The sequence below is a fragment of the Osmerus mordax genome, chromosome 14 (assembly GCF_038355195.1).
Source record: "Osmerus mordax isolate fOsmMor3 chromosome 14, fOsmMor3.pri, whole genome shotgun sequence".
NCBI classification, from domain to species: domain Eukaryota; kingdom Metazoa; phylum Chordata; class Actinopteri; order Osmeriformes; family Osmeridae; genus Osmerus; species Osmerus mordax.
Genome location: NC_090063.1, coordinates 2,148,120 through 2,170,589, shown reverse-complemented (window position 1 = coordinate 2,170,589; position 22,470 = coordinate 2,148,120). Strand labels below are relative to the sequence as shown.

Here is a 22,470-nt window from a genome sequence, read left to right as displayed (position 1 = left end):
GAATACATTGTACACTTCCAAATATAATAATTATAATGTATGGATAGAATATCTGTTGACTTTTGACACAGGCACATTGTATATCATTAATATGCAAATTGATGATATTTGGTGAGCTGAAAATTAATACATGACATATATGTTGGCCTATACAAAAATATATGTATATTCTTTAATGTGTGTCATGTTCGCATCTCATAAATATCATGAATAAAATAGTATGGGTTAAATAAAACATCAGTTATCAAACCTTTTGGGCAGCCCCTTAAAGTATAGTCAGAATTCAGGAAGACTATCCAGCTGTTGCATGATGAGCACATGAGCAGAAATTCTAGGCTTGTATAACATCGGAATGAGAAACTTTAAATGTTCAACTCCGCCTCCTCCCTTCACTTAGCGCATCAGGAAGCCTCGGAAGAGAATGATGTGATATTACGCAGGTAGTTTAGAACATTTACAATTGAAGGTTTATTTCTGTGTTGATTATTGTTGATTATTATTGTTTATAGCCATAAGAAAAGTCTGAACATTTAAAACAACTGTCGATATTGTTTTATTACTTCACCATGGGCATATGCACGACTTTTCACGCCTGTGCACACGTCTGTGTATTAGTTTGCTTGTTACAAACTGCCCAATCTCAGCTGCACCCTGAGACAAGAACAGGGAGTATCGAACCAGGAGCAGGGACTTTACGTCAGACAATACAGTGGGTGCACAATGGCAAATTGTTTAGTCTTCTGACTCGCGGCTCGGAGTATCAAGCAGCGTCAAAACCTATCGCTGCCATTAAAAACGGACACGCGACCGGGGAGGCAAGCAATCCTTTGGACTCGGCAAGACAGCCTCCATCACAAGCATCTAACCAGAGTGTTGTCGGAGGTACAGAAGCGCGCACAGTTGGCCCACGCTTTCTCCCTCCTCAAGTTCGAAAGCGCTCGGGGATACACGGGCATGTGCGTCAGGATGTCCATCGAAGTGTCCGTGCTGAAACAAAGCCCATTTCCACAAAGAATGAGACACAAGACAAACCCACTGCCAAAACCCCCCAAACAAGGAGAGAAGACATGATGGTGGGAGATGACCCATATGACCCATACAAATCCACTGATCCTGATAACCCTTACTACAATTATTATGACACTTATGAAAGACCAAGGCCCAGACAGAGACCAGGATATGGCACTAGGTATCACCAGTATGGTAAGAATGGGGGAAAATTGTTCTAAATGGTCTGAATACTGTCTGATAATGGAAAGCACTCTATAGTTTTAGGGGTTAATTTTGTGTTCATATTTAATAATATGTTTGTGGTAAATGCAAATGAATCTCCATTAGGTCTACCTGATCTTGTGCCAGACCCATACTACATCCAAGCCTCTGCTTACGTTCAGAGGGTCCCTATGTACAACCTCAGATGTGCATCAGAAGAGAACTGCTTGTCAAGGTATTGAAGCAAATTTTAGATTGTGTGTACTCTGTGTGTGTGTGTGTGTCCAAATGTGTGTGCATTTTTATGTGTGTGCACATGTGAGTCACCGTCTCGGGTATGTTTGTGGTTGAATGGTTGCTAAAAGGGTAATGTGTTGGGAATAAACAGAATCCTGCCACAAAGAGTTCTAGAATCTGTAAACAGTTCATCCCTCTGCAGATTACTTGATTCCAGTTGATAACCACTGTGGCCCACAATGTGTTTGTGTTATCTTAATCAGATTTTCACTGTTTGTGCAGCTCTGCTTACAGAGGGAGTGTGAGAGACTATGACACTCGTATGCTTCTGAGGTTCCCTCAAAGGGTGAAGAACCAGGGCACAGCTGACTTCTTGCCGAGCAGACCACGCTACTCCTGGGAATGGCATAGTTGTCATCAGTGAGTCTCTATGGTCTGTTTATACTCTATATACCAGTCCTCCTTTCTGGCAATGATTATTTTCTTGGTCTCTGCCTTTTCACATCAGCCTACCTGATTTTCTCCACTTTCTGGTTTTCATTAGAAACATTTTTTTATAGTCATGCTCATTTTTTATTTATAGATTACCGATGTCAAGATCAGCTCTTGGCAGACTGACTTGTTTAAGTAAAAACATTATTGTTGAAATGTATATTGCAAATATGAAATGTTATACCCAAATGATAGCTTGTGCTGCTCTTTAGGAATATGGTCCTGGCTGTTTAGTAAAAAAGAGACAGAGAGAATCTGAGCCTGCCTCAATACACACTTGCGAAAATGGACAGTTTCCTTGATTTCACAAACCTGTGTCTAAATGCCAAACTACATCATTTCATAGCTATGTCCTGCCGTAAGTCTGTTACAGTGCCATTGCCCTAACTAACCCAGTATGGACTACACTTGGCAGAGACTAAATCAACATTTTGACACATAGTGGGAGCTACATCACAGTTTGTCTTTCCAGTCTAGTCCAGGGTTCAAATGTATGAAGGCGCATAGCCTACGCATGAACATTTGCGCAAAAACATGGGTACAGGTGTTTCTACACAGGGTTTCAGATATATGAGGAAAAAAAATTTTACAGGTCGGGGATTGTCCACCCTCAGTCGTGTGATGCCCAAGGTGTAGTATGTAGGATGACATGATCTGCCTGTCCCAAAGGTAGGCTTCATTAGATTCCCTTACACTGCGGTTGACCAGGCCAACATTAAAGCGTAATTTGTAGCGAAAACCGGTTTCCCAAATGCAATCAGTGCTATTGACTGCACCAATGTTATAATTAGGGCACAATGGGTTGATTCATAATTCTTTTGTAAATCAAAAAAACTCCATCAACGTTCACATAACCAAGGACACCAAACAAGATTATCCTCCGACTCTATTTTAATTCTAATTAAGTTCTAATTAAGATCTCAATTTCACATTCAGTAGTTTTTTGTTACCTTAGCCATTTCTCATTAAGAATCATTCATTGTTCACAATGGGTTAATTGAGAAGTGTATTGAGAAAACTGACAAAATAGGGGCGTTTGTTTTCAGTTTTCTCCGTATGTATAGACTACTTTAGGGATTAAGTTACACAAAGTTTGATACACAATGGCCCAAAAACAAAAGACTTACAGATAGATTAGATGGATGCAATAGATAAGTCCTTGTCAAGAGGTCTCAAAACACACCTTTTCAAGCTTCACCTCGACTAACTTGTTTTTGGTTGGCCTAAGGGCACCGAAAACAGCTTTTAGCAAGACATTCTGCAGTCCTTCTTGTGATAACTGCAAAAGTGTCCTTTTTATGCATGTTGCATGAGATCCTGTTGTAGCCTACTGCTGTCTAGTGCTGTCTAGTCACCATACCAAAATTTAGACTTCGATACTGATACCAAATGTAGTATCGCGGTACTGAAACAATATTAATAATTTAATTGAATAATTTGACAATGGTTTAGTCTTTTATTTTCAATTGGAACTTTTTACAATGTGTAGCCTATAGAAATGTAGGCATAAATAAAATGGTTCCCCCCTGTGCTCTCAGTGTAAGAGACTGTTAGGTCCTATAAGGATTGAACTTGTTAAACATAACGATAACCGTAAAAAAAATGAATTAAACTACTTTTCTATGTGTGCTTCTCACGAGTAAATCATAGTGTGTAACTGAGATGAGTAGCCAAAAATAATAATACCTGCTTATTGTACAGTGTAATGGGCTATAGTTTAGGCTATTTGTGCCTGCAACAAAACGTAAGGTTGTTAAAAACGGCACACACACAATAATAATATGACATTATTTCAAGAGAATGCTCCGGAAGACCTAGGCATTGTCAGTTCTAAATGGGATACATAAGTAGGCTACTGCAGGGGCGGAGCCAGACGTTGTAAACATTCGGGGTTTATCCCCAACCTAGGACCTAGTTAAGGTTTGATGTAAGCTTAGATTGGAAATTCCACAGGTAATGCGAGCACGCCTAAATATTTTGCATTCATTTGAGCGCCAAATAGTTTTTTGAGCTTTATGTAGACCTACTATAAACATTTGTTTATATGTATATATAATATAATACATTGTCAAACTGACCCTTGTAGCGGTCATGAACATCAGTGAGCAGGCAGAGACATATTTCAAGCAAACCCTTAGTGTGGGTATTTATTTACAAAGTACATCGCAACTTGTCCTGCCCCAGCGGTAAGGTCCTACTACCATGATCAGTTCGATCAGTCTGACCCAAGAGCAGGCCTTTTATAATCAGCTCTTCCAGGTCCTACCAACTGCAGGGTGCTCTTGGCTGCCCTACATTACATGATCTTGCTATAGCTAAACATAAATCCACATAACAACGACATACTCATATCCCTCTAATTAACCCATAAATTATCAATATCTCCACCCAAAACACAACAGCAACGAGCCAACATACACCCCACATGTCTTCTCCTTCCCCTACACAATTATATTGGATGGAACCCTCCCGGAAGTTAAAGAGACACTTGTTGCCCCGGGGCCTCTTTCAATATTGCACCCTGGGAGTTGGAGACAGAAAACAAAGGTAAGTGTTTAGAGAGACATATGTTCTTTACCGTTGTATCTAGCATTCTGACCATCGCTGCAGTATGTATTAGGCTATTTGATTTACGTCCAATACTAGAGGTTCCGAGCTCCGCTAATCCCATAATGTACTCGTCTTATCCAGGTGGCGCGGCCAATACAACCAACCGCAATCTGGAGATAACACTAGCTAGTACCCCTCCTCTAATGGTAGAACACTTTCAATAAAAAGAAAAAAACACAAATTGCGCATTTTATTATTTCTCTGACCATAAGCTTTACTATAAACCATATGCTTTGCCAATATGGAAATCCTAGTGCAAAATAATGGAGCCTGAAAGGACCGCCGTTACATTATATTGGACTAGATATATTTTCTGAAAATTACAACCCAAATTTTAACCCCAAAAATGCCAGCCCCCCACTCCGCCAATGGGCTACTGTAAATTACAGTAGGCTATAGTGTTGTCGCAAAAAACGGTACCCTGGTGCTGAGTTGGAACTCAAACAAAAAGAACGGTACAATATCAGAATTTCTGAAGTACCATGTTGCAGAGTCCGACGCTGACAAGCACAGTGTTGCCAAAAACATCTCACCAGATGTTGTTAGTGGCTCTCTGAAAAGTCGCTAGATTTTATGTCACTAAGGAAGGCGAAAAGTCACTAAATCTAGCGACAACGTTATGGCATCAGATTTGTGTAAAGTTGCGAGCGTATACAGTGAGGGATCATTTTTTTGATCCCTTGCTGATTTTGTACATTTGCCCACTGACAAAGAAATGATCAGTCTATCATTTTAATGGCAGGTTTATTAGAACACTGAGAGACAGAATAAAATAAAAAAGGAAAAAAACGCATGTCAAAATTGTTATAAATTGATTTGCATTTTAATGAGGGAAATACCGTATTTTTCGGAAAATGGTCCGCATTTTCTATAAGCCGCACCCCACCAGAATGGTATGGAACGCCGACTTAGTCAAAATAAAATAAATAGGTAAATAAATTGATAAATACATACATAAATAAATATGGCTATGAAATAAATTCTGAAATTAAAAAAAGATGGCAATAAATATAGCATTATATAATTATATAGCTGAATCAATTTACCAACATCAATAAATAAATACATTTATTTATTTCAAAATTACGTTTTTGAAAAAAAAAAATATTTATTTCATGGGACTTTTATTTACTAATGTCACATTTATTAATTTTTTGAGACTTTTATTTCCCAACGCCACATATATTTCCGAGCACCACATTTATTTCTTTGCTGTATTTATTTCCAGTCTCACATGCAAACGAGAGGGGCGTGGTTATCTTCAGACCAACGCAGCTTCACTAGATCGAAGGCAGATAGGGACACCTAGATTTGGTAGATGATGGAAGACATTAGTTGTGTCAGAGATCGCATGCTGGCCTTATAGATCAAATTGATCAGCATGGCTTGTCAGGATATATTATTTTGGCACACATTGTAGATTTTGTAGAGGTACTTGGGCAGATAAGTGCTCTACAGAACATATATATTGAAGTTTTATATAGTTTGAGTCTTATCGAGCACTGTTCATGTGCAAGATGTACAGGTAGTGGGGGGACTAGTGCCAGGTAATGTTAGCTAACACAGCTAGCAACCGTCGCTACGCCTAACAAAGAAGACAATCACTGCCACCGCTACATCGCTCTGCCATTATATGGATAGCTATGTCGATAAGGCACCTAGCTATTACATTACATTACATTTACATTTAGTCATTTAGCAGACGCTCTTATCCAGAGCGACTTACAGTAAGTACAGGGACATTCCTCCGAGGCAAGTAGGGTGAAGTGCCTTGCCCAAGGACACAACGTCAGTTGGCATGACCGGGAATCGAACTGGCAACCTTCGGATTACTAGCCCGATTCCATAACCGCTCAGCCACCTGACTCCCATATAGCTATAACTATCTAGCCCCACCATTATGCCATGCTGGTATTACCATTTAGTGAGACGAGACCTGAAGTGAAGCCAGACCATTCAAGACATTACCCATACCTTTGGATTTACAGTACTGCTTCAAATTGAAGTCAAGTTTCTTAACGCTTTGTTAATATTGGCAATTTAAAGTTGCAACTAACCAAGACGTGTCCAGACCAAGACCCATTCAGCACGGTACACAATACCCAAACCTAGATATTATAATTTATGTAGGCCTAATTCTTCAATATGAAATCAAACCACTACCACTAGACTCGTTTTAATGACCAGTCAGTGACAAAACAGGGTTGGCTGTTCAGGTCTGTGCCAATACAGCACAACACTAGCTAGCTGAAATGGCCACACTGATGTCGTCCTTTTATTAATTTTTCCAGCTAGCTAGCCGGCTAGCCAGCCAATTAGTCTACAGTTGCCGACTTGAGAGCAGCTGCCGTTGGCCTCTATCACCAGATTCATCACAAATTCACACAACATTCAACATTATTGGGGAATTTCAAGTCGCATCTCATATTTGCTGCTGTAGGCTAAGAAAATAAAACAGTTGCAAGCTAGCATGAAGTGGGATTCGGTCGCACCTGAGCAAAAACACATGATTGTTGGTCCATTGCTATGCAATGCGAGCTATTCAGGCTCATGAATGAAAGGAGCTTTTAGTCACGAATTTATTGGCATTTAGGCAACATTATCGTTATCGTGGGCACACCAGAAAATACCCGAATGTGTAGGCTAATCGCGTATTTGTGGTTGTCTTGAGGCAATAGCCAAATTTCCCACGATACCACAGCCCCTTATGAAACTACATCTTACAAATTACTTAAATCGTCACTATGAACCCAGACAATAGGTTACGATCAAAATACGCAGTCACTAAACCCAGTGGCGGCTGGGAAGCCCCCGCAGCCCCCACGAGGCGGGGGGGACCCCACGCCCTAAGGGCCCCGCCCTGCATATCAAAAAACAGACTAGGCCTATATTAAAAAATATATATAAAAAAAACAAGGAAAACACTTTGAGGGCGCTCATTGATAGCCCCAAGTTTCAACTGCCAGGTAAAGGAATTCCGTAATGTAGGCAACGTAATAGATCTTCATCCACTTCCATGGGCTAAATAGTCTCAAAATCCCTGAATCTGGCAACAAAGGCTTTTGCATATATTACGTGCCTTTTGCGCCATTACGCCTATTTAAAAAATGCAAATCATTAGGCTACATTATGCTAGATGAACAAGCTTGAGCAAAACACCCGAAGATTACACACTTATTTAGACCAGCCAGAGAGGAATATTATCAACATCTCCACAGAAGAAACACTACCGCAGCCGCAGGTAGCAGCAGCACGTCTTCACCAGCAACCAGCAATAATTATACTTGCTTAGCCTACTTATTGGCAAGAATAAATGTTTTCCTTTCCTCCATTGATTGTGTGTTATTTCGGCGATGCTATCCTTGGTGCTGAACTATCAGAAGGCTAGCGCTGTCTTTGGTTTTGAACAATGACAAATGTGTGGCGTCCTGCGGAAACCCTTCACATCGTGAACATTTGGGTCTTTCTGGGTATTATACATATTTGGAAACTACAAACTCTCCTGAATACAAATCAGTTTAAATCACTCAGATATCTTTATCACAACTGAAGTTACATAATTTTTAAGTTGACCTGTGTCAAAAAGTGATAAGTGAGAAAGTTGCATTGAGAGATTCCACTCCGTTTCATTTTAATTCTGTGGCGAATATGGAAAGGAAATCCTTTTGTTCGTAATCGCGTCAGTTTCAAGGCCATATGGCAGGTTAATTTTTCCAACGAATTTGCGCTATTTGCTTGTTGGTAATAAACATTTAAACTGTTATCCATTGTATTTGATGTTGTTGGGTGTCACAAAACGGAATATAATACGAAAAAGTAGCTACTTTTTGCAATGATTCTTCTTTCCCCCACAATGCATTGCATGACGTCACGTTGGGGAGACGACAGACCAAGGCCCGCTTAGAGACCATTGAAATCGATTAGAAATAAACACTAGGCTAGTACCAGAGAATGTCTAATATGGTCTCTGCTAGTACCATCAAAACATGGGACATCTAATAGGAAATGTGTTTACAACGTCAGGGAAAATATTTAATTAGGGATGATCTTGGGGGGATTTCTAGGTGGGACTGGCAAGTTAGCCCATAGCTAGCCCATAGCTAGCATGATGTCTTCTTTCTAGATGTAGTTTACCGGTAGTACTAGTCTACTTATCTGAACTACAGCTAACGACATGATTGTCCGGGACAAGTGGATTTTTTTGTAGGGCAGAGAAATGTACCTGCGCCACTGGACAAGTTTAAACTCAAACAAAATAAAATGCCATGTTACTGTACTTGCACTGGCCAGCTTGCAAATACTGAGGATAGCCTACCAAAGTTGAGTTAGTCAATGTCGTTAGTGATGCTAGCTAACGTTAGTTTGCTAGCTGTATATAACATTTCACTGGGTCTTGCAGCTGTTTGACTGAAATTATTATGAAATGTTATGTTCTACTAGCCATTTGCCTACTTTTGCAAGTCACAGTATTTACAAGCCCTGATAGTGTAACTGAGAAGACGCAGTAATTCATCTTTCAATTCATAAGCACCCGTTCAAGTGTTGATCATTAAATTAGCTGCACGGTCTGTAGAGATATTGGGACGAAGCTGCAATACAGTACATAACAGAAAGTGTTTCATTCTGCAGTAATTGTGTAAATGTTTAATGTAACAAATATTTTTTTATATAACACCTCCAATTGTTATCATTTGTATAATATTACAGCTCATCTTCGTTGGTCAAAGGCACAATCGTTACCCGGACGTGACTTTTGTGCATGGAAAAGTGAAACGTAAATGTAGGGCTACTTGTCCAAAGGACAAGTGCCTCAAAAATGTAATGTCAGGCCCTGAATGATCACTGTCACTAGATAAAGAAAACGTTGAATTTCACTCGGTGCTATTCACTGACAGTAAAAAAAAATTGTATATGTGCACTGCTGCAGATTACAACAATCTCCAGAGATTGTTGCTGCGTTGCTAAATAATAGCAACTCACCAGGACCTTTCACCAACTCTCCACTCATTGTCCTCGGACCATCCATTTAATTGGCTTTGACGGCCATCAGGTCTAGGCAATTCCTCATTTGCCCTCTCATGTCTACTTGGTTCAGAATTATACGGCTGCGGGCCATCATACACATTAGTGGTTTTTGCCACCTCTTCTTCATCCCAGTCAGTCGCCATAGTTCTAGTACTAGGCTGAGGCTTCTCTCCACGACTCCCCAACGTGACGTCATCGCCGATTTGCGTTAAGATGCTAATCTAACACCAGAAAAAAGGTCTTTAACACCATTTGGAAACACCATTTGGAGATATTTTAAATTACATACATATCTTGAGTGCTTCATGTACCCATTAATCAACAGTAGTGTTTAACCTGCCATATGTCCTTTAAGTATAGGCTACATTAATAACTTCTCAGCAAGTTATTTTTAAGTTTAACAGCCTGACTTCATTGATCAGTTGGGGCAGCACTCAAAAGAGCAGGAAAACTGAGCATTTGATTTGAAATGGCTTGGTAAATCTTGCTAGCTGACATGTCCAAAAACCGTTGAAATTAGCAGTTTTTTTCCATAAGTAATTATATACTTTTTGTACATTACAATGAAGTTTAGGGTGTTAACTATCGAAAACATCAAAAATCTCAATTTTGACAGATTTTTTTTTTCGGCGACATCCGACGGGTTTCCGCAGGACACCACACAAATAGGCTGCTGTTGTGCGTTTGTTATTTTAAAACTTTTTTATTTCGCTCTCACATTAGTGAATATAGGCTATATTTAAAGGTAGACAGCAATGTATAAGATAGGATGGAGATACATTTTGAGTGGATTTAAGGGAGGGGCCTCGAGCGCCGACTTTGCGGGGGGCCTCTGCAAAGTCCCGGCCGCCACTGGCTAAACCCTAAAGGAAGATTCTTGTTGTGGCTTTCTACATTTGCCATCTTGCACACAAACACGGTGCTCGATAAGTCTCAAACCATTTAAGACTTTGTGGTCAATGTCTATGTTCTGTAGAGCGCTTATCCGCCCAAGTACCTCTACAAAATCTACAATGAGTGCCAAAATAATATATCCTGACAAGCCATGCTGATCAATTTGATCTATAAGGCCAGCATGCGATCTCTGACACGACTAATGTCTTCCATGATCTACTGAATCTAGGTGTCCCTATCTGTCTTCGATCTTGTGCAGCTGCGTTGGTCTGAAAACGACCACTCCTCTCATTTGCATGTGAGACTGGAAATAAATACAGCACAGAAATAAATGTGGTGCTCGGAAATATATGTGGCAGTAGGAAATAAGTCTCAAAACATAAATAAATGTGGCATTAGGAAATAAAAGTCCCATTAAATAAATAAATATTGTTTTTTCGAAAACGTCATTTTGAAATAAATACATGTATTTATTTATTGATGACGGTAAATGGATTCAGCTATATAATTATATGATGCTATATTTATATATTTATTGCCGAATTTATAATTCAGAATTTATTTAATAGCCATATTTATTTATGTATTAACCTATTTATTTAATTTTGACTAACTCCGCGTTCCATAGAATGGGAGCTTTATGTTTGTAAATCGGAGTACAGGCCGCACCGGAATATTGGCCGCACTTTAGACGGGGACAACGATACCATAGCGCCGACTAGCGTTGAGCGGAACAATGCTCACAACTGTTTGGTTGCTCAAAAACACTTATCCATTGGACCAATAGTATGAACCTGCAGAGCCGGAGACCCCGGAGACCTGGAGAGCAGTTTCAGGACCGCAGTTCTAGGACCCTGACAGCACCACCTAACGATGTCACTAGATCGCAACAAGATATTTGAATGGTTTGTGAGAGGCAAGAAACAAGGAAAACATTTACATTTAGTCATTTAGCAGACGCTCTTATCCAGAGCGACTTACAGTAAGTACAGGGACATTCCCCCGAGGCAAGTAGGGTGAAGTGCCTTGCCCAAGGACACAACATCATTTGACACGGCCAGGAATCGAACTGGCAACCTTCAGGTTACTAGACCGATTCCCTAACCGCTCAGCCACCTGACTCCAAAACTCTGGCATATGTGATGATGTTTGATGAGACAATTATATAGAAAGGTATAATATTTGAAAATATGTTCGAATAATATAGAAAGGTATAATATTTGAAAATATGTTCGAACAATACAGAAAGGTATAATATTTGAAAATATGTTCGAATAATAAACATAGTATAATTAAAGAAATTATAATCACATAAAATTAGAAACAAATGTTCATATTCCATAGGTGTCAAGATCCAGTGTAATTTGATCAAATGAAGTAAGCAAATTAAGGACAAAAAATAGTCTAAAGAAAAGGTGGAAAATATATCAATGTGATAAAATGAAGTAAGAAAATTAAGGAAGATAAAATAGCCAAAAGAAAAGGTGGAAAATATATCAATGTGGACAGGTGTGATGCCTGGAGTGACTTTAACCCTTGTGCTGCCTTTGGGTCACATGACCCAAAGGTTCATAACGAACCATCGTTGTGTTTACCCAATTTCACCCAATACAAAACAAATAAAAATAATTTTCTTTTAACCATTGCAATGTGGGGGGTCTGAGACAGCCCGACAGTTAAAAGAAAATGCTTCACTTTGTTTTTGTATGAGGTAAATTTGTCGCAATACGACGGTGGGTCACAATGACTGATGGGTCAGAATGACCCGCAGATAACACAAGGGTTAAAACGTTTTCTGGGACTACAGAGAACCAATGTACACCCTGCAACATGGGCCTTAAGGATTGGGGCACATTTGAAGATACTCTGAACTCGTTCTAGAGTTGCTTTGATGGGCTTAACGTCACCAAAGTACCAAAGTCAACAAAGCATTATGTCCTGAGAATTTCGTGAAAAGGGACTGGCTCACCTATATGCTAGAGGCTGCCAACGATGTGACTACGGACAACCATTTTGACAAACTGCTCACCTTTTTGAAGAAGCAGGAAGGCATTCTGGAGAGGCTGGAGCAACTCAAAGTACCGAATAAAGTGGACAGTTACCCTGCAAAAAGGCCAGAGCAGAGTTTTGCCTCCAAAAAGGCCACGAAGAAGGACCTTGGGGGTACGTTTGGGTTGTGTGGTGAAGAAACGCATCATAATGATCTCTTCTTCTGTAAAAGTTTAAGTCTTTCAGAGTCCCTGAGAAGATGGCCACATTGAAGAGGCTTGGTGGATGTAAAAGGTGCCTTGGCTGGCATTCAGAGCCCGGAGACTGCAGAGATGCATACCTCTGCAGGAACAAGGAGTGCAGAAGGGGAGGCTCTGCTGATCATCACTACCTCTTCTGTTCTACCAGGAAAAGTGACGTTTATCAGAGGAGCAGTGCGAGTAGGGGTTATCTAACTGCTGAGCAGGAAGAGTTTATGTCTGAATTATCTCCTGAGATGGCAGAGAGGTGCAAAAAGGCCTTCACCAACGGGAACATGCAAAGAAGCAGATCGACTGATGCTAACTGTTGCTTGCTGGAAAAGCATGGACTTTCTGAGCTACCAGTCATTCTAATGCTGATGGAGGTAACAGCCAACGCAGGTCAGAAGATCGGGACTCTTATAGACCTGGCGTCCGATACCAACTATATTACCCACAAGGCTGCTGACCTCCTTGGGCTGCGCAGTGAGAAGGCAACCTTGGTCCTGTATAGCGTCGGGGGGATGACCATGAGCGTTGGAACAAAAAGATACCTTCTCCAAGTGCGTATTAAAACGGCCACTGGTAAGGTGAAGGCACATGAACTGGTTTGTTATGGACTGGACGAAATCGCCAAAGTTCACAAAGTAGTTGAACCATCAAAGCTTCACACATTCTTCCCAGAAGGCGGACTAGAGGAGCTGAAAAGACCATCAGAAGTTGAGCTACTGATAAGTCACCGCGAGGGAAGACTTGCTCCCCAAAGAGTGAGAGTAACTGGGGACCTTGTCTTGTGGGAAGGCCCTTTGGGGAAGACAGTAGGTGGAGTTCACCCAGACCTGTTTGAGCACATTGAAATGACAACACACCAGTCCAGAACTCATTTTGCTCGATCCATGCGAACGGCTGCAGTCAAGTATGAGCAGATCAAGCACACAGAGCTCGAGCAAAATCTCTGACACAAGCCAGGCAACACGATGCTAACAGCTGCCAAGGCCCTTGACTTTCTTGAATGGTTGAGATGGGAGAGCATTGGTGCTTCCTGCAAACCAAAATGCGGAGGATGTCGATGTGGCACCTGTCAGCCTGGAGGCATAGAAATGACCCTGCCAGAGGCAGGGGCGTCTTAATAGCACTTGAGGCCCCTGGGCTATGGACCTTTTTTTCATGTTTTGAGGCCCCCCCGCACGCTAATCGCACAATCAGCGATATAGTCAAATAGCCCACACAAGATCATTGCCTGCGTGATTGAACCGTATACATAGCTTGCATGTATCTTGTTTAAAATAAAATAATCTTAAGAACGAGTTGACTCGAGAACTGTGATCTTTGGCTCTCTGACATTTATTAAATAAAACAGTAGGTGGAAATAGACAGAATGACAATCAACAAGACATTTCATTGCTAACTGCACATAAAAACGTGTGTTTAAAAGATAATTATTTCATTTAATTTACTTATTAATTTCGTTGCTAACTGCACATATTATATTGTGTTTAATTAAATTGGCAAGTTGCCATCAAAGGAAGGAACACATTTGATTTATGATTGTCTTATTAGCCTAATCATAAACGGATCACTAGAAAGTCTTTCTCCGGGTCTTTCTAACCGCAAACTCGTTTATTGTTTCATTAAAGTCCACGGCCCGAAGATTGTCATATTCGATGGACATTAGGGTGAGATGGCTCAATCGGTCTTGCTGCATGGTGGACCTCAGTTTGCTTTTAATGAGGGCAAGTTTTGAGAAAGATCGCTCTCCACTTGCGTTGGTGACAGGTAAGGTTAGGTACAGACGAAGTGCTATGTCTATGTTAGGAAACACGGTTTGCAGGCCTCTTTTCCTAATTAGTTTCAGGAGTTCGCCTACCGATGTCGACATGGTCATGTCCCTTTGAACATACTGAAACTGAACAGCCTCCTCAGTGCTGAAACTGAACAGCCTCCTCTACAAAGTCTTCCTCCAGATCAATTGCGTATTTTTCCTGAGACTCGGAGGCCATGTGAAGAAGTTGTCCGCAATGTGTTTAAAAAGCCAAAGCTCTCCACTGTGCTGTTGTATAACTGGTACCTCCTATCTAGCTCCACTACCAGCCTGTCGATTACGACATTATAGACGCTCACTAAAAACTTGCGTCGGCCTGGTAGATAGCAATCTGGTGCGGATGACTCGTCGGCCTGTCTCTTCCGTATTTTTATCCGCTCTGTGTCTGCTTTGTAGACATCTGACACAGTAGGAGACATCTTGGAGGCTGCGGCTTCAAAACTATCAAATTGATCACGTAACCCCGCAACATAATCTCTGTGACCAGACCAGGCTTGCAGCGTTACACAGGTCGAGGTTAATTGCCTGTAGAGCAGCGCTCACTTTGCAGAACCGCAGGAGAATGACATTCCACATATTGGAAAGAAACGCTATTTCCAGCTTATTCATTTTTTTTATGAGTGTTTTGGCCTCATTTTGTGTAAGTAAGTAAGTAAGACTTTATTTATATAGCACATTTCATACAAGAATTGTAGCTCAAGGTGCTTTACATAAAATCAATAAAAACAATAATACAAGTGATAAACAATTCAAACAAAAATAAAAATCCCAATAAGATCTCTGTTCAAGAGAGAAAACAACTTTAAAAGTAGGAAAACCCTTTTGAGATAAAATTACTTAAATGCTTCGGTAAAAAGGTAGGTTTTAAGCTGTCTTTTAAAAATGTCTAGAGTGTTTGCTTCCCTAATATTTATGGGTAATTTGTTCCATAGTTTTGGGGCGTAATTGACAAAGGCCGAATCACCAATCTTCTTATGACTGCTTCTGGTGACCTCTAATAGGCCTGCATTTGATGATCGCAGTGTTCTAGCTGGTGTGTAGTTTATAAAGGAGTTAGCAATGTAGCTAGGTCCTTGTCCGTGTAGAGCTTTGTATGTGAGGAAAAGGACCTTAAAGTCAATTCTGAAGGTAACAGGGAGCCAGTGTAAAGTAGCTAGGACAGGACTAATGTGTTCTCTCCTTTTAGTTTTGGTTAATAATCTAGCTGCAGAATTTTGAATGAGCTGTAGTCTTTCAGTGGTTTTCTTGGGAAGACCAGTGAAAAGTGCGTTACAGTAGTCCAGCCGGCTGGATATAAAAGCATGAATTAGCTTCTCTGCATCATTTTGGTTTATGAATGGTCGTACCTTTGCTATATTCCTTTGGTGAAAGAAAGCTGTTTTGGTCACTTTATTAATGTGAGAGTTGAAATTAAAATCTGAGTCCAGGATTACACCGAGACTCGTCACCTCTGGTTTAAGACAGGGGGTTAAGCCTTCAAGATTCTTAATAAGCATCTCTCTTTTGGATTTGGGGCCACATAGTAGGACTTCGGTTTTGTCTTCATTTAATTTAAGAAAGTTATCATTCATCCATTTGTTTATTGCCAACAGGCAGTTGGTAATGGAATTGATGGCCGTTGCATCGTTGGGTTCAGTGGATATATATAGTTGTGTGTCATCCGCATAGCTATGGAAATCTATGTTATGTTCTCTGATTATGTCGCCGAGTGATAACATATAAAGAGAAAAAAGTAATGGACCTAAGCAGCTTCCTTGAGCAACCCCGTAGCAGTTCTCATGTTTCTTGGACCTATGGTCACCTAAACTAACATAAAACTTCCTTCCTGTGATATATGATTTCAGCCAGTTCAATACACTATCCGTGAACCCAATAAGCTTTTCCAGTCTATTGATTAAGATGTCGTGATCAATTGTATCAAATGCTGCACTGAGATCTAACAGGATAAGGATAGAGACTTTATTTGCATCAGAGTTTAGAATAATTTTATTGGACTAAAACTATCTTTTCCAGTACTTTACTAATAAATGGAAGGTTTGATATTGGTCTGTAATTTGCAAGTAGACTGTTATCCAATTTGGGTTTCTTTAATAGGGGCTTTACAACAGCTGTTTTGAAGGCATCTGGGAAGACGCCAGTTCTAAGGGATGTGTTTATAATCTCTAGCACCGGACCTGAGACACTATCAAACACTCGCTTAAAGAATGTTGTGGGTATAGGATCAATATCTGAGGTTGTGGAGTTAGATTCGCTGACAATTTTGGAAAGTTCACTAAGTGTGATACAGGTAAATGTGCTCATGGTTATGTTGCAGAATCTACTGATGTCAGTTTCGACCCCACTATTAATAATACTCGCTCTGATCAAAGTTATTTTGTTGTTGAAGGACAAAGCAAGCTCTTCACATTTAACTGCTGAGGATGGAGGTGGGGCAGGGACAGTGTTTAGCAGCTGGTCAATGGTGGAGAAAAGAACTCTGGAATTTCTGTCATTTTCTGTAATAATGTTGGAGAAATATTCTCTCCTTGCTAGACGGATGGTTTTGTTATAGGTGGTTAGTGTATCTTTGTAGATATTGTAGTGGATAGTGATCTTTGTTTTCCTCCATTTTCTCTCTGCTGCACGGCATTTTCTTTTCGTTTCACTAACATTTTTATTTCTCAGCCATGGGGAGGTTCTGCTTGTGCACTTGTTTTTGGTTTTCAGTGGTGCAACAGAGTCTAACACAGATAATAGTGCATCATTGAGGTTCTCTACCATTTCATTCAGAGAGCAATCATGGTTAGTCGGCTCATATAGAGCAAATTGTTCAGAAAATGTCATCATAGCTGTATCGTCTAAATATCTTCTATGGACTAAGAATTCTTTTTTGGTTTTTGTTAGGATAATTTCCACATTAAAAAGTATATAATGATGGTCTGAGAGGGGTAGATCAGTTATTGAAATATTATTGATATTTAGTCCAGTTGTTATCACTAGATCTAGTGTGTTTCCGTGCCGGTGTGTTGGGTCTGTTATGTGTTGAGTTAGATTGAAACTGTCAAGGAGATTTAAGAGCTCAATAGTTCTTGGGTCTGCTTTTTTATTTACTTGGATATTTAAGTCTCCGTTTCGCTTAGTCATATCTAGTGACACATAGTGATAATAGTTCAAAGAATTCTTGTATGAATATTGGCGAGTGCTTGGGTGGCCGATATATAATAACAAAAAGTATTGATTCGGTTTTGAGCTCTATAGCAAGATATTCATATGATGTGAATTCACCTAGCTCAGTGATTTTGAACAACAGTTTAGAGGAGAAAATAGCTGCGACTCCTCCACCTTTTTTTATGTCCTTGAAACTTGGTGAAAGCTGTAATCAGGCGGACACGCTTCTATCAAAGTTGCTGTTGCCGTGTCATTGTTTAGCCAGGTTTCTGTTGGACAGATGCAGTCTAAGTTGTTTTCTTTGACCAGATCATTAACTAGGAATGTTTTGTTATTTAGTGATCTAACATTTAGAAGGGCCAGTTTCATCTGTGGGGTATTAACAGATAAAACAGGGGTAGTTAAATCTGTTGGAAGAATATGGATAGTTCTGTGACTTCTAACACTAGTTTCAGGTTTGTAACCATGCATTTTACCATGCCATTTTCTGTTTGTGATGATGACCGGTATGTCTAATGAAATAGCATGGTGGCTGTCCTAGCGTAGCTTTTCTTTGGGAAAGTCTCTGTCACTGAGCTGTTCCATCACAAGGGAATTCATCCGGGGGGTGCAGATCTGTGCAGGGCCCATGTCCTTGCAGGAGGCTGTTTGAATGTTCTGTTCTGTTCCATGGGAGGTTGTTTGGGATGCGTCAGTCAGCTTAGACACAACAGGGATAGGGAGAGAAGCTTGATTTGTGGTCAGGAGCACGTGATTGATGTTTGCTGTTAGTAGTCGAGATCCTCTACGGTTTGGGTGGAGTCCGTCAGCTTGAAAACGGTCTGCACAGTTCCAGAACACATTGACGTTATCGATAAATCTCAGTTTGTGTGTCAGACAGACAGATGCCAACCATGTGTTGAAAGATAGTAGTCGACTGAAGGCTTCTTTTCCTCCGAAAGCATGCAATCGGTCCACTGATGAATACATCTTGATATCTGTTAGTGTGTTCAGTAGCTGGGTGAAATGTTTTTTAAGTATCTCAGTGCCAGTTTTCTTGTGTAGGATATCAAACGAGCCAGTGTGGATGATAATCTTAGGGTTGTTTGGTTTATTGTTGAGGATTGTTTGTACCTCTGAGGACAGTTCCTCGACAGATGTGTTGCTAAGACAAATATTTTCTGTCTTTGCCAGTTTAACATGTGCTGTCATGGCATCTCTGGCCACAAGCTCCCCATTCCCCAGTTTTCGTTGAAAATTTACCTTTAATAGATGCCTCCTCTGATGTTTATACTGCCGTTCAGATGCGGAAAAGTCGCAGTCTTTGTTTTGACAGTTTTTCGGTCCTAATGTTGCCCAATATGACTTCATCTGCTGGTTGATGCGATCGCCCCAGACACCAGGGTCGTTACTGTAGGGGTTTGAGCCGCCTGCCAGTGTATCTCTAGGCTCTTGCTGCTTGTCAACTCCTCCCTCAGCAGCCTCTCCTTCTGTTAGCTCCTGCTCGTCTGTCCCCATCTCAGCTGCATGTACCCTGTCCTCCACCTCTCCCTCAAAAGCACAGCTGTTTGTAACGACTGTCGTCTCATGGTTGTCTCCTGCTGCCTCACTGGTCTCGTTTTCCTCCTTCACAATAATAGTGAATAAACAGATAAGCTAGTCACCGTCAAGTGCAAGGCAATAGCTACAGTATGGCTAGCACCTGTCACTACATCTAGTAGCAGCTAGCGCTATAGCTAGTTCTTTCACAGGTAGTTCTAGCTGTGCAGCTAACTCTAACAGAACAATCGTAGTAGCTTTTCACATGATACTAGTGTAGAGATATCTGATTTTTGACTGAAGGGGCAATATTTACACGAAAGTCATAAGAACGAATGAGGATGTACTACATTTTAGTTCTAAACAGAGAAGCTTGATCCTATAGATAGGCCTACCTTGTCCTCATTAAGTCTATCCTCCACTTCATTTGGCAGTGTGTTGTCATTTGCCTCTGATCGCTTGCAAAAAAAGTCTTCAACTTTTGGCAAAGTTTTCTTTAATAATATAGCCTGTCTGGTTTTCTTCCTTTTCTGTGCTCCGCTTGGATGTGAACGCTTAATTTTTTTTCCACCACGGCACCGACCTGACCGGTGTAGTCAGTGTAGTTTGGCTAGCAACAGCAGCTAGGCTAGCTTGCTTGTAGCGAGCTTGTGCTCGCAGCTTTTGGAGGCAGTTATTTTCAGTTAGCAGATGGTACTGTTTGAATAGCGGGAGGGGGGGGGGGCTCCCCCCACATCCACATCCACCACCAGATGCCACTGTAGAGCAGAGTAATGACAGCGCGAATACGGATGTTTATCACCATTATTATTTTGTATTATTATTAAGAGGCCCCTGATTGGTGGAGGCCCCGGGCTTAAGCCCAGGTTAGCCCGTGCATTAAGGCGCCACTGGCCAGAGGAGAAGGAACTCAAAATAATAAATGGACTTACCTATGTGAAGGAAGATGGTCATATAAGCTCACCACACTGGGATTCGAAGTATCCGTGGACACAAGATCCTGCTACATTCCCAGATAACAGAAGTGCAGTCAAAGCCACATTCCTGAGGACAGAAAGACAGCTGGAGAGAGGACCTGAGTGGAAGACAGCATACACTGCCCAAGTCCATGAGTTAGTGGAACGACGTGCAGCCATCAAACTCACAACTGAGATGAGGAGAGACTAGAAAGGCCCTCTTTGGTACATAAGCCATCTGGTTGCACCGAATCCTCGCTCTGTAACGACTCCAGTTCGCTTGGTGTGGAACGGCAGTCAGAAATTCAAAGGGCTAAGTATGAACGACATTCTTCTGAAAGGACCAGATGTGCTCAATCCAATCAGAGCCGTCCTGCTGAGATTCAGGCAAGGTGTGCATGCTGCCTTAGGAGACATCAGAAAAATGTACAACTCTGTCTGGCTGGAGGATCGCGAAATGCATCTGCATACGTTTCTCTGGAGAGACCATTCTGAGGATGACATTGAAGAATACGCCATCACCAGAGTAAACATGGGTGACAGACCAGCAGGGTGCATCGCTCAACTGGCCATGAGAGAGACAGCTAGGCTACCTACCTTTGCTCATCTTCAAGAAGAACGCAGAATCCTGGAAGAAGATAGTGACGTGGACGATATCCTCACTTCCCACAACAGCTTAGAGGGACTAAGTGAAGTAACTCAAGGAGTGGAGGGAATACTTAACGCTGGAGGTTTCTTTCTCAGACCTTGGTTGTGGTCTGGCCAAAGTGGGAGGCAGAAGGAGTCTGGTGACGTCAAGTCAAAGGACACAACCCTTCAAAGGGAGTCACAAAGCAAAACCGTCATTCTTCCGAACCAGATGAGGGACGAGGAAAATAGAGCCCTTGGAGTTGGGTATATGACGGAGGAGGACCAGTTGTACATGCTTGCCTCTGTCAACTTCTCCAAAAAGAGAAAGAAAAGGAGACTTGGGAATAATCTCTGCAAAGAAGAGGTAAGGCCTGGGACGCCTAATCCACTAAGCAGGAGAGAGTTATTAAGCCAAGTAGCTGGACTTTATGACCCCATCGGCCTGGTGACAACTCTGAAACAGAAAGGTGCCATCCTAGTAAGGAAGGCCTTCAAAGAAACTGGTGGTGGAAAGATGACGAGGGAAACCTGGGACAAGCCACTCTCTGAAGGCCTCAGAGAGGAAGCCATTAAGATCTTCAAGGAATACTCAGAGTTAAGCCAAATCAAGTTCCAGAGGAGTCTCACACCAGTTGACTGGACAGGTAAGCCCTGGGTGATCACCTTCTCTGAAGGAAGCGATAAGACATATGACGCTGTAATGTACCTGAGATGGGACACTGCACATGGAGCTGAGATACGCTTTGTCAAGGCAAAAGCAAAACTAACGCCACTGGATCAGAAAGGTGAAGCTGTAAAATCTGAGATCTGTGGAGCAGTCTTTGCCGCCCGCCTCCGAAAGTACTTTGAGAGGCATTCAAGGATGCAAGTAGAGCACTGGGTTCATCTGGTTGACAGTCAAACTGTGTTGGGAGCCATCCAAAGAGAAAGCTACGGGTACCAAACATTCTTTGCGAACCGTGTTGGTGAAATCCAAAAGACTGCACCAGTCACAGATTGGTGGTGGATTCCTGGCGACCTAAACGTTCCGGACCTGAAAGAAGGATCTATATGGCAAGATGGACCGGATTTCCTGAAACTGCCGGTGGATGAGTGGCCTATAAAGTCACCTGGAGTAGTCGCAGCCCAGGCCAAAGAAAATGTGGACCGACTCCATAGAAAATCCTTTGCAGCTGTTATCACCAGAAGCCAGACGAGGTACAAGGACAGACAAACAACATAGACAGCCAAGACAAATGCCCTGTACGTAAACAGAGAAGAAGAGCGCCAGCCGGCTGGGTTGATAAACTTGTCACTGTGAATAGGTTCAGCAGTTTACAAAAGCTTGTGGATGTTGTTGCATGGACCTGGTGGGCTGCTACGAACTGGATGAAAAAGGAAGGAAGGAAGAGTTGCAAAACGCTTACCTGTGCTTACAGCTGTCGACCGTCAGGATGCCCTCAAAGACCTTTTTCTGGCGGCTCAAGAAGGTGCAACATTTACAGACGCATCACTAGATCGACTCGTTGTCTATTGGGACAGCAGTGGCCTGTTGGTGTGTGGAGGCAGGTTCCAAATGTTTACTGAAGGACAAGCTGCTGTACCACTGCTGCCTTTCGAACCCTGGATTTCCACCTTGTTTGCCAGAGAGGCCCACAATGCAAACCGCGAAGGAATCGCTGGAACCCTTCTCAGGATGAGGGAAAAGGCGTGGGTGATT

At 41.6% G+C, this 22,470-nt stretch overlaps 1 protein-coding gene across 2 annotated transcripts in view; it reads left to right on the top strand.

Moving 5' to 3' along the window:
* The first annotated feature begins 413 nt into the window (after positions 1-413).
* The window catches only part of loxa (lysyl oxidase a), a 92,475-nt gene continuing 70,418 nt past the window's right edge, over positions 414-22,470 (top strand). The window contains exons 1-3 of one of the 2 annotated variants that reach the window (XM_067249836.1): positions 414-1,203; positions 1,339-1,447; positions 1,732-1,869. In XM_067249836.1, coding sequence (XP_067105937.1) covers positions 567-1,203; positions 1,339-1,447; positions 1,732-1,869 — 884 coding nt within the window. In that variant the 5' untranslated portion in view covers positions 414-566. The remainder of the gene's footprint in view (positions 1,204-1,338; positions 1,448-1,731; positions 1,870-22,470) is intronic. The other variant, XM_067249835.1, reaches the window with a different exon arrangement.